The sequence below is a fragment of the Branchiostoma belcheri genome, unplaced genomic scaffold (genome assembly GCF_001625305.1).
Source record: "Branchiostoma belcheri isolate BF01 breed outbred unplaced genomic scaffold, Haploidv18h27 scaffold35, whole genome shotgun sequence".
Classification (NCBI taxonomy): domain Eukaryota; kingdom Metazoa; phylum Chordata; class Leptocardii; order Amphioxiformes; family Branchiostomatidae; genus Branchiostoma; species Branchiostoma belcheri.
This window is the reverse complement of record NW_017803965.1, coordinates 2,412,784-2,426,197: the sequence shown is the minus strand read 5'-3', so window position 1 is coordinate 2,426,197 and position 13,414 is coordinate 2,412,784. Positions and strand designations below refer to the sequence as shown.

The window sequence follows — 13,414 nt, the reverse complement described above, 5'->3', positions numbered from 1 at the left end:
ATCAAATACTAAAAGTCTATTTTAAGTATATCTTCTGAAGCTCACATCTAAAAATATAATATCTGGGTGATAAGAATTTTTGGAAGGACTTTTGTTCATTCTACACATTTTCTAACTCTAAGTCATCAGCATCCATAAAATAAACTAATAGAACTGCACATTTCTGCATTCTGGTGAAGTTTTCCTTTGTCACCATCATCACTCTCTCAAAATCAAATGATATGTTATGCTTCTGCTTGTAATTTATGACATGGTTTTTGGCATTTATATCAGATTGTCACATTCTTTCATGTTGTCTTCAGCCACTATAAAGAGATCTGCTTGGGGATTTAAAAATATCACAGCAGAAGATAGCCTAAAACTTGCCTCCAAGCACCCATTATTAGGGTTAGGCCTTTCAAGTCGAAGAAAAGAATCGGAAGTGGGGAACCGAAACCAAACGAAATCCCCTAGCTCGTCGTAACCCCCACAAAAAATTATGACGAAATTTCTACGCTCGCAAATTTATTTTACACGCACTTCACATAAATGTAGTTATACTCCCTGACGTGGGAGGCCAGACGTCGAGAACTTGAATCCAGCGCTCTGAATATTGAACCTGGCCGAATCATGTTCCTCATTAGACATTGAAGTAACGTTACATGATCACATTCCGTCTTGGTACATCATATCATGGGCATAGAGATAGCCCGCTATGCCAGTTCGAACCAGGTCTGGAGCTTTATCAATATTGACAGATAAGTCTAGAGCGCTCTCGTGCTTAGCCTGCTCTACTGAGAAAATGGTGGGCGCTTGTGACAGGATCTTGGTCGGGATCTTTTTTTTTTTTTTTTTTTTCACAAGCACAAAGACATAGAGTCGGCATTGTAGCAGACGCCCCGGACACGCCATGCATTATGTTGTTGAAATCTACTGGGGAATGAAAGACTTTGAAAAGGAAGCGTCGAACCAGTGGACATTATGTAAGATATACGGTCTAATACAGCCCAAAATTCCATGGAAATGGTCTGAAATTAGGAACTGCTGAACTGTCTTTCTTACCGGGGTCTCTTTCTTCTCTAATAACCTGGGAGCCGCTAGCGAGGTCCAGGCCCGGCACAGCATCGCTCTTGAAGTCAGCCATCTTGAAGTCTTGTCAAGATCACAAACACTGCCAAAAATATACCTGATCATTATGAACGATGTGAAACTGTCTTATGACAGTGCTTCAAAAAGCTCATAATAGCACGAAGCTCTCACAGACAGCCGAATAATTTTATACCTGTTTTGAAGCAAGGTATAGATAAAACTTAATGTGTGGAAATGTGAGAATACACAATATAAACATTATGATACAGCACTTTATTTTGTACCCTATGGGGTCGTGAAATTGTGAAACAGTGCCAGATTCTCCCGCCATGCACTTCTCCCACTAGGTCAGAGGTGATCTTTGGAATGTGCGATATCGTTTATTAGGGGGGTGTCAGGGACTGATCGCCAAAGCGTTTTTCACAGCTAGAGATTAGCCTCTACCAGGCTTCCCTGAAGCGCCTGGAAAGAGTTACTGAGAAACTTGCCAAAAAGACAGATACTAGTAACATGCCGCTAAATAAAGGAGAACAGGTTGCCACCCGGGGTTGTCTAAAAAAAAAATACTAGGTGCTTTATATCCAGTTTTAGCAAACATACAAGTACAAAAGTCGATTTCTCAGTACCTCCTTCTAGCTGCTTCAGAGAAGCATGGCAGAGGCTGGCTAGAAACCTCAGATCAAAGCAAGGGCATGATGGCCATGTCTAGATGTCTAGAGTCTTGGCCCTTGAACTCACCCGTCAGCATTTCCAGCTATCATATGTTGGGACCGAGTTTCGTGCTTTATCATACAGTGTGGGCGAAGTTGTAAAGTTACTTTGAAAGTCGGGCATAGAGTCTTGAATATGACTGGTACTGTATATACAGGCGTTTTATGACTTACCCACCGTGACAGAAAGGGCGGTCATTGATGTAAGAATTATACAGCCTCGAGAGAGAAGGTTATAAAGTTCAAGCGATAAAAGGGGGATATTTTTAGATATGAGAAACCAATCTCCGTTCATATGGAGATCGATAAATCTCCGGCGGTCACGGTGGTGAGTTACGAAACCAATAAAACCCGGTATGACTATGGCTTTATGGGACGACGTCATTCCCGCGTCAGTGTGTCAACATGTATATGGGGCGGTCCGAAACTCCAAGCAGATGTTGGGGGATTGAAATTGTACCCGGCGGCTCGTCTGGTTGCCCTACTTCCCTGGCACGCAACCGTCATAGTCTCCACCAGACTCCTTTGCAGGCTAAAAAAATAGTAGAAATCGGCCTAAAAAGGGGATATAACGTTAATTGGCCAGAGGAGTGTGCCGGCCATAGAGGGCCCAGTTTGCCTGCACGTGCACACTGCACTCCTCTTGTGATCTATCCCCTTTTTAGCCCGATGTCTACTTTTTATTCAGCCTGCAAAGGAGTCTGGTGGAGACTACAACCATCGTGCACTCGTATGGCGATGGTGTGTTAGAGCATTGGGGCAGACAGAAAATGCACTAAATCCTAATATCTGGGGCTGCCTCACTAGTTTTCATGGTCACTTTGAAATCCAAGGTTCAAAACTAATGCGGCTACTCTATGGCTTCAAAGAAAACCAACAAGTACAGGGAGCGAGGACCTAAACGAGTGGAATAACTTGTTAAACGCTTGTATTGCATGTTTTCTATTTATATATACGCAGACAATGTATCTAGAGTTACACGTGCGTTTCCTGGAAATTGTGTTGATCATAAAAATCTGCATAAATCACAAATTATGTCCTACAACGCGGCAATACACATGGTAAATGTACATGATGGCTAAGAATCCATTATAGTTGCTACCTTGAACTTGAGACGAACACGCTATAAATATACAATGCTAGACTTGTTCCCATGCGTCTGTCTGTGACCTTTTCAATCCAAATCCTTACCTCTCAGATCCAACTGAGTTCAAACATTTGCATGGGTATGCAGATCTGGAGAGGCTCTGGATACAGAATCCCCTGCGGACCTTCGTCTGACGTTGTTGCTCTCCGTCAGTTTAAGGTTCTGTTCTCTCTCAGGATATACATGCCAGACGTAATGAATTACAAGCCACAATGTAGACAAGAACGACGTAGACGTTTTAAAAACGTGACCAACCTTGGTAACTGTACGGATCAGACTTTGCTGTCAAGATTTTTCTCGAATGAAGGCTTAAAAATAGCATCAATTACACTTCCTCTTGGATCAAGGGATAACATAGAAGAGACAGTCAACAATCCAGTGGATTAAAAGATTAGACGAGATGAACTCCGTGTTTTGATGTAGACCAGCTCGACGCCCGCTCGGGTCATGATGCAGTGTTTGGGGCTGGTAGATCGGGGCGGAGCGATATCTTCCTTATTGCGCATCAAATGACGGTTTGTTTGACTTGTATGACTGATGGATGCTCCCCGGGCAGAGAAGTCGCCACCATCACCTGTTCTCTGCACGTCCTGCCGCGACTGTCGAAGTGTCCTGCCGTTTATCATCCGTACAAGGTCACTGTCATGGCGGCTCCCACTTGTGGAGGCTCGTTACACAAACCGCATGACGTGTGGACCTGGCCGCCAGACACGACTGTCGTTTCGTTTTGTTTCCTGACTTTGACTTCTGTGCACTGACATCAAAGTACGCTCCGATTCAGCGGGGGATCAGCAACTGTGACTTTTTACGTCAATGCCAACGTCAAAGGTTTAGGTAGAGAAAGGCATATCTACTAACGTTAAATCATCCCCCAAGACATTCGCCATATGCGTCGGTAAAGGTTAGACAAGTTGACATCCGCCATATAACTAACACTATTTACATTGCATTACTTGTATGGTGTTCGTTGTTTTTATTTTCCTAAATGGTAAGAAAAAATACTTAAAATATGTATAAGAAAACAAAGATCCAAGTAAGGACAGCAAGTACATGAGGATTTACGAGTCGAAGCCCCAAATCCACCCCCAAAACGTGAGCGGTCCTTAGCGATCATAAATCTCCTTAAACCAACAATTACGCCATAAATCCTCTGTGTTGTGATAACAAATACACAAACACACAAATCGTCGATGACCAGATTTTTTAGGCGACACCAATCAGAACACAGAATTGGGGTCAGGATCATAGAGTGTAACCACATATTCGTTCTACAAATTCTTCACATTACAACGGTATACGTCCTAAGCAAAGGTCGCATGAATGTAACACACAACGTCCTTGCTGCACTGCGGGTCTATAGAGATAGAAATTATGCATTTCTTTTAAACTAAGGGCCAAGATCGTTAGTGAATGTAACGCACATTAAATTTGTGATGGTACCCTACGTGTATTAGTATAACCCATAAATCTTGATAACTGTGGCTCATTTTATTTCAGTGGCGGCGACGCCATTGTTACTGCTGACGTAAGAGATACTTTTTGCCACCTTCAACTTGTTTTCAAAATAGAACGCTTGATTTAAAAGTTATCCTTGGGTGGAACTCTTGCATACTGATGAATCGTCAAGTGACGTTAAAGCGGTCTCTACATTGTATTGTTGGAGGCCGTATTGCAATGCACTAGTGTATTTGTGTATGGGTTTTTTTTATCAACCAGAAACGCATGTTCTGACGTAAAAGCTTTTGCTTCAAACCTCAAAGACCACTTGACATGAAAAGAGAGAAGCTAGCACAGCGACATCGACCCAAGAGGCGCCGAGATACTCGGAACCTCGATTGGGCACGCGTTAGCTATCACAGTCAAGTTCAGTGTCAACAGATCTCTCAAGAGACGGTTCTGACATATTTACTGCCGAACAGATGGCAGCCCTTCTGGCGCTGGAGTGCATTTCCCATGTACAGAACCAGACATCAAAATTCCTCGTCTGTCTACTTGTCAATAATTTCTGTAGCTGCAGTCTTGAGTAGCAGAAATAAACGCCCCTATGCGAAAGTATTGACTTCATCACTGAAATCTTGATACTGCTTCTACTCTTTACATGGCAAATGAGATAGTTATAGGTAGATGCAGCAGAAAGATGAATGTACTTGACATTCACAGCCTAAGTCTGAATTAAATCTTCTGGAAGATAGATTTTATGCGCCTTTTACGATGAAACGAAATCGTTTTTAATTTCCGTTTTGTCTGTATCTTAGCGAAACACGTCAGCTATGTTGTTAAGTAGAATGCACATGTCACATAAATATAACATACACACATAACGCGTAAAAAAGGTGATTAATACAGATATGCACTCAGAGGGGTTCGTATTCCTTCTGACGTCACACTGACGTCATGTATGACGTGTGAGCCAGAGGGTCGCTATTTGAGAGATATATGTACGTCACATATACTAGCTAATGATATGATCATATCAAATGGAAGAAAAGTGTTCCACGGCATTTTTCTCGTAGCAAGTCCGTGTGTTGATCGTTGGCAATTGCAGGCAAATTTATGTGTGAACGAACTCTTACTGGTATGGGCCAGGTACCTACACTCCTACATGCACAATCTATAAACTGCGTTTTGTATTGCATACATCCATGTCCAAATAATCTTGACACATTCAGAAAGAGATACCAATGTTTCTCTATTTGTGGACGCGAATGCCCAGACAATGTTACCTGCTTCTGTGGAAATATACAACCCGATTTAGTTTAGAAAAGTGAGGCATTCACCAGTAAACGCGCAGTAAATCGTTATACCAGCCCGGCGTGCTCCACGGCCCAATGACGCTCTGGCATCAGGAACGATTTGTCATAGCTCTATCTAAAGCCACAGAACGTGCGAGAGGGAAACTTAAAGCTACTTTAGCTAAGCGCGAGCGGACAGACAGTCGATACCATACCCATGCTCGCGGCGCATCGGACACGCCACCACACCTAAACCTGACAGGAGGAATTTAGAGCTCGCCCAATTATCAGTAAATTGTACGTGGCGTATGCCACTGAGGGTGAAATTGCACGTGGGTGGATATTTAAATTTCATTAGAAATTTTTAAGCGCGCAAAACGACGGATAGAATTTTTATCGAGCCAGACTGGCTGGTACGGTATATTGGTGTAGTATCTTCTGCTGCACAGCACTTTGATTTGCTACGTTATACCGGAGGGTACATGTCGACGCGACGCCGGCCCCTTGTTGCAACTCAATATAATCTTGTTTTGACTGACATTGCTGACGACAGTGGGATTCCCAGAGTGCTGTAGGGACGTGGCAATGGCCTAGAACTTCAATTCAGTCGTCTTTGCCGCTGGACAAAAGTCTCCAATGCGCCCCTTTCTTCACACGCCTTCTTATATCTCGTACGCGTGAATATCACAGACTGCAATATATCTCCACAACACAGACTCATCTTTAACTGATAGCAACTGACTTAATATTTCAATACCGGCTGACATTTGATAGATCTATTGCTCAAGGAAGTCTTAAAGTTTTAATATTGTACGAGGCGCGAGCCAAAATGCCGATAGTTCTTTCTCATATATATATATGCTCGCGAGTCCACACCCACTTTTCCTCTATTAAAGCCATGTGGATTTGAATTACTAACACTGGACGCTTTTGAAAATGGAGTGGAAAATTTCTACCTCAGCATCTCAGCCAACTTGGTTGAGTGGCATTAGGAGATTCCCCTGGGAACCCTGACCGTGCGCCGGCACGTCTGCAGCGTGATAAACCGGCTGATTGAAGAAGGAAACGATTTATTGGCTGTATAACCTCGCTAGCCTCTACCAGGCTTCGGGAGGCGGCTGGAAAGATTAGAGAGTAGAAATTGGCCAAGTGTACTCCCTAGCGGGGAGACCAACTCCCCCGACATGTTTAATATCTCTCTCTACTTGGCCAATTTCTACTCTTTCCAGCAGCCTCCCGAAGTCTGGTAGAGGCTATGATAGCCTCCACCAGGCCCTCCTACATGGGCACGAATAGTAGAATTCCGTAAACGAGGGATGAAGGGGTCAGGAGAGTTAGTCCACGGAAATCGGAAGGTAAAGCCGTTCCCTTGGCCAGTTTTTTTCCTGCATGATTCCTATTTGGCTAAATTTTACTGTTTTTGGAACCCGCTTTATTCTGGTAGAGACTTTGTAAAACCGGTCTATATTGATCAGCATTGTGAAAAAAATCGCGAAGAGGAAGGCCACTTCAGACACTAGTACTTTTCATGGCTTTTACGACATGATTCGTCAACGGGCCATATAACGTTGCGGTAACGCACTGTGTCGTAAATACACCGCATAGTGGAGCGTATCATTCGGTTCAAGCATACATAAATCAAGACGCTTAATTCCTTCGTCTAGACGTCTGCCACCCGTGACACCTACTAACTCCTTAAATCCTGACGACTCTAACCTGGGCACGGCCTTGCGACGTTTTCCATCAGAACCTTAAGACGTTCCTCGTGATTTATATCGGTAAGACGTACCTTGAGGCACGACTGTGCCCAGACTTGTAACCCGGTCGTCCGGCTGTTAGAATCGTAAAGCGATCGGGCCACAAGCACTTTTTACCGCGAAGCTTCACATATAGCTCGTGAAAGCTACGCATATACGTCATGTTGAGTGGGCAAATGTTGAAGGGTATCATCTGGTCTCCAAGCAGATGTAAGGCGCATTTTTAGTGTTTTACGTCTGTTGTTGCAACATCTAGTACTCTTCCGAATATTGCACTTTCAGCGATTCATTAAAAAGTGCAATACGAGAAAAAGAGTACTAAAAGTTGCAACAATAGGTATAAAACACTGCGAGAAGTAGAGGTAAAAAAAACCAAAGCCATAGCATATCATATCACACCCATGTACACCGCTGCAGTACCGCACAAAGTCGCTAGATTACCCATAAATGACCTTGACCTTTGTTGTACCAACCCCAACCTACCTACCAAATATAATAAAGATACGTGCACCATACCCCTAGTTATCACCCTTTGAAAAGTCGCCAACCCCTATATTAGCCTGGGTGTCATTCGATTTGTAACGGAAACCCAGAAAAATCTTTTTACCCCATTTTCCCCAATATTTTCGGGGTTGCCGTTATAAATCGGATGGCACCCAGGCTAACTCTATATAGCTGGTGTACCTATCTCGACGAAGGTAGTGAGAGGCACCCTTACATCTGCTTGGAGATTTGGCGTTACGCTGTAAGGAGATAACTCTTTCATGGTGTCCGCCCAGCAGCTGCTCATAAACCTTTAACAACAAACAAAATTCTTCTGCTACGATATGACACTACTAAAAGGAATCATGAATAAAATCTTACCCCAAAAATACACCCTCGGTTTAAAAGGCCAACCTTTATTGGGCTTTATTTAGAATTTCTCGGATTTTAAATGCAATAGTGAGATGATGTGCGGATATTCTCTCCCTACATCTATGAAACTCAAGTTGAAAGAAACCCGCCCCAAAGTTAAAGTTGCATTGGTCTGCCTAAATACCACAGAACCCAACTTTGGGTTGGGTGAAAAAAATTCCAGTACAAAAAAAGAAACCACGATAGAAAAAGCCTGAAAACACGCTAAAATTAAAAATAATACGCCAAACCCAAACCTCTGCTTGGAGAGTAACTTATAATAGCACTTCCGGTGTACTGGTGTGACCCGGAACCATATAGCTGACCTTACTCAGACGGGCCCTATGTAGCGTGTGTGTGTGTTTTCTTTAGAAAACCTCCTTGGTCGTAGCCGTATAAGGTAGAAGAACCACGCCAAGGGTGGTTCCTTGAACTCTAAGGTGAAAACTCCAGGACCAGAAGAGGTGACGTTGGGGTTTCCTGTGTAAAACTTGTATGGTGTGCAGAAATTATACCGTCAGAAGTGGGGGAGGGGGGCGGTGATTTATCAGATCGGTTTTCAGTTTGTAAAGGTTGGCTAGCCTGGAAGCCAGTACGCTAGGCCCAGAGTTAGACGGCGTGGTTCAGGGTCTAGCAGGCTGTGATATAATTTCCTTAGGGGCATTGGCCCTGGAGCCGAGGAAGTGGCCTGTGTAGGCCCTGGAAACAGTCTGGCACCCTGGCCATCACTTAGCCGTCCCTGCCTTTTATAGCCAACCAACCTCTATCTATTACTTCAGGTGACCATGAGTGGAAAGGATCGCTCTAGAAGCTTGCACCTGCAGCAGCTGGCCTCTACCTGTATGGACACCTGCCCACAGCTGGCCAGGTTTCTACTGTAAGTGTGTTATGTGATTCCTCATGTGGTTTTATGCTTGTAACGTTACAGACATGTTTCAGTCACATCTTTACCTACTGATCAGTGTGTAACATGGAAGCAATGAAATCAAGCTGCACTAAAATATGCAGTAATATATGAAATATACAGTCATATGGGTAGTATGCTGCAGTGTGCAGGGAAATGTGCACTCTCGCCGTGCAAGTCATGGCTTCTGTATAAGACTTTTTGGAGACGACAGGTTGCCTGGTGCAACAGTTGCAGCTTCCTATCTCAGCCAGTATGTGAGCAAGGCTGGTTTGTGTTTGTGCATGTGTGTGATTTTATCATTCTACATTGACTGTCTTCTTTAACCCAAAGGACTACCAAGTCTTATCATTCTGCATTCTCTTTCCTGCAGGCACACAGCAAATTCTGACGGTGAAGGAAACCAGGCACATCAGTGTAAGATGGACTGTCTTCTTATCCTCTTTTGAGACCGTCAACTTTTCTCCTATTGGGCCATGTGCGGCTCCAAATAGTGCTGGTCAAGGTCACATCAGATAAGTGGTCGGGTTAGCTCGTGTCTAATTGGGAAAAAATTGGGCAGAGAAAAAGCAATCGTTATGGCCAGATGGCCGACTCATACAGGTGGTTGCTTCGGGAGGTTTGAATGTAGAATGCGAAAGATTCTTTTGTTGTTGTTCACTTACTTTTGTATGGAATTCTGTTTCCATGAATGTCAGATAATTTGATTTATGCAAAACAGACAATGTTATGTATATGATTACAATGTCAATGTAGTATCTCAAAAGTTCGCTATTCTTTTGTCTTTCCAGTTGCACCAGCTAACGCCAGACTTTTTGATCTGTTCACGTTTTAGACATGCCAGATCACATGACCTGTCAATCATGTGGTAACTTGCTGTTGCCTGGCAACCACACAGTGAGATTACGCCCTAAGAGGAAGATGACCTCAGCTACCCGACGTGTCATGTCAAAGGTCAGCAAGGGTCAAATGGCATCGGCATCGGAGGTCAAGCTACTAAAGAAATTTCAAGAAAGGAAAAACCACTTGGTAAGATACCTTATGAACTAAACAAATACACTCAGAAGTCAGCATCAAAAAAAGTACTACAGTAGAGTTTTAGTCCATGCTGTACTTAAAATACATGTACCACAAAAATGTCTTTCCCTTCTACTGAAAAATGAAGTCCCTGCAAAAATAACTGAATTTACAGTGCTTTTCTGGGGTTTCAGGTTGTTCAATGTTCAGTCTGTCAGGGAAAGGCGGTCATCCCTGCAGCCACCAGGAAACACGTTGTCATGGCAACATCAACGTCACATGGAAGTCCAGCAGGTGAGAACAGTGGATGTCAAGGTTGGCCCCAATTTGTAACCCTGGTTACCAAACCTATTTCAGCTGCCAAGTCTCTTTTTCTGACACTTAAGAAAGTGTTTAAGGATGAAGTGGGTTTGAGTGATGGGAAACTGTCAGTCACCATGCTTGACGGAGACATCTGGAAGGATGTCATGTATGGCACCTCTGAGGAGGATCAACTGAACTAAACTGAGTCTTTTTTTGTCCTCTCCTGCAGAGAGGACATAATAGACTCAGTTTGGTAACCAGGTTACTTTTCTTACATTACAGTTACAAGGCAGCATTGCCAGCTTTTGGTACAACGTTTATAACACTTGAATGAAAGCTCATCTGTGTTGGTAGATTCCACAGTTAGAAAACTACAACATAAATGATGTCAACAAAAATATCGCTTCCTGGTCTTTCTAATGTTACAGGAACTCCTGTGGTCTCCAGGAGAATTGCCAAGGCAACCCGAAGGCTTGTTTCAACTCCTCACACCAGCAGGTGAGGCAGACACCAGGCTTTCTTACTTTCTATCCTCACAAGCCATATTTGGTGTGACCTGCCTTTCTTTGTGCTATATTTGGTGTTACCCACTTTCCTGTCTTCCATATTTGGTGTGACCTGCCTGTCTTTGTGCCATATTTGGTGTTACCTACCTATCTGTCTTCCATATTTGGTACGACCTGCCTGTCTTTGTTAGCCTGGGTACCATCCTACTTGTATGCCGGGGCTCCCACACTCGCTTCCCTTACCATCCTACTTGTATGCCGGGGCTCCCACACTTGCTTCCCTTAGGGACTTCCCTCAGGCTAGTCTTTGTACCATATTTGGAATTACCTACCTGCCTGTCTTCCATATTTGGTGTGACCTACCTGCCTGTCTTCCATATTTGGTATTACCCACCTACCTTTGTGCCATATTTGGTGTAACCTGGCTGTTTGTCTTATTTAGTCATAGGGAGTAGAAGTAGAGAGTAGAGTAGAGGTATGAGAAACCTCTATTCAAGGCACCAAAGGTTTCTTCAGCTTAAACTAAGATTCCCTTCTTTTTTTCCTATAGTTCTGCATTTCTGAGCACCCCAGACTCGAGTACAAAGGTTGTGGGTTCGAGTCCTGGCACTCCTGGATCAGGTCTGAGGGTCCCGGGTTCTAGTCCCGGCTCTTCAGGCAGGAAAGGCAAGCAGCAGAAACAGAGACACGCCCAGCTGAGACACATGCTATCCCAGCAGTCCTTGGGGGACACCAGTACTTCCCTCTCCGACTTTCTCCAGTCTTTATGACATTTTGTTTGTTTTGCATAACTGATAAACAAGCTTTAGGTGTAACACAACAGTTTTGTACTGTAAGTACAAGCTGTGTTAAACTGGGCTGTAAGTTTGAACCACTCACACAGAGAAGGACTCTTTTCAATAACATGGTCGAGGTGTGACTCTCCTCAAACATGGGGCCTCTGGCATTATGTCCCTTCTGATCCAGAAGGACATCCCTAACCAAAGCTAGGGACCATGTATGTGTAAGAAATATGTGTATAGAAGATTTATTAGGACTTTAAATGATGTAAATTTTTATCTTTTTGATATACACGTACTTGTATGTTGTCTGACCCTCACCGACCAAATGAATGAATGAGTGAATGAATGAATGAATGGATTAATGAATGAATGGATGAATCTCAGACCTCCATTAAATATTTAGACCTTGTGTGATGGTGACTGTGTCCTCTTCCCATTCACCATGGAGTCTACAAGTCTTTCTCTATTTTGCAAGGAAAATAACACCAGCTGTCAGCTGCCTAGTAGGTCAGGTCACGAAAAACAACAAAAACAGCAAGCACTACCAGTTCTCCCTCAGGGACAGATATCCATTACAGCCTCAAAAATTTATGTTTTTTCGGTAGTTATAAGAAGAATAGTTTTTTCTTTGTCTGTAAGTTTAGAGAAATCGGGATGAAGTTTGAATACATATACCACGGAGTGACAGATACATTACCCTCACTTTGTGGCCCATAAATCCTTGATAGTATTCTGGGTATGTTGTATGTTCTTTCAAAGACGTAAGAAATGCTATGTTCGTGTTACATCTCGCAATAAACCAAATAGAACAGTCATAAAATTGTGCCCAAGTTGATAAAGACAGTAAATGAATGGAGAACACAATGTCGTGATGGTAGATAAAGCAATAAAGTAAACCGTTTCAAGATTCCCAGACCACTTTGTAATGGAGCAATCCAATATAACTGCAAAATAGCCTGAGTTCCGTTAACGATGCTTCGGTCGTAATCGCTAACCGGAACACGCTGTTTGGAGAGCCTTATGTTCCCCACACTGAGTGTAAAAGACGCTGGGACTAGATAAAAGAAGATTACATCCGTGCTTCTTTGGTCACTCGTCATATTAAAACGGATGTTAAGCGTCTAAAATAAAAGTTACAAACTTTGCACCATTGTAAACTTTCCACATGATTTGCGCGCGAAGGTTAGTTATGTATAGCTTCGCAGAAGGAAAAGATTGTTCTTTCTCTGTTTCTTCTTCTCCGAACACATAAGGTCGATGACCTGGGCCAGACGTCTGTCACCATGGTAACTGGTGCTGCAGCAGATACCCTTTGGTGTTGGATTACATTATACCATGTGAGTAAGAATAAACAGTGTAGTAGTTTGTTATAAGCTAGACTCCGTGTGAATTTTTTTTTTTGCGCAAATGTTACTTTTGTAGTTACTTTTCCTAGCCTATGTTGTACTTCTTAAGTCTTGCAATCACAATTGAAAACAGCGGCCACAATGGAACATACGTAACGTCATTTGACGGACTTATTTTCTTAGACTACATGTAGCCAAAAAAGGAATAATCACAACAAGAAGATGATACGCATAGCGTACTTGATAAA

The 13,414-nt window shown here is 43.1% G+C and overlaps 2 protein-coding genes across 2 annotated transcripts in view; one reads left to right on the top strand and one right to left on the bottom strand.

Annotated features, from left to right (window-relative positions):
• Positions 1-1,150, bottom strand: part of LOC109475789 (double-stranded RNA-specific editase 1-like) — a 128,905-nt gene extending 127,755 nt beyond the window's left edge. Inside the window, 1 exon segment of the mRNA XM_019776548.1 lies at positions 1,042-1,150. Within this exon segment, the coding sequence (XP_019632107.1) occupies positions 1,042-1,123 (82 nt within the window). The 5' untranslated portion in view covers positions 1,124-1,150.
• Positions 1,151-10,047: 8,897 nt separating this feature from the next.
• Positions 10,048-12,727, top strand: LOC109475800 (UPF0711 protein C18orf21 homolog). The gene is made up of 4 exons (XM_019776568.1): positions 10,048-10,241; positions 10,424-10,523; positions 10,961-11,030; positions 11,589-12,727. The coding sequence occupies exons 1-4, from the start codon at positions 10,050-10,052 to the stop codon at positions 11,806-11,808; spliced, it is 582 nt and encodes a 193-aa protein (XP_019632127.1). The 5' UTR covers positions 10,048-10,049; the 3' UTR covers positions 11,809-12,727.
• Positions 12,728-13,414: the final 687 nt, after the last annotated feature.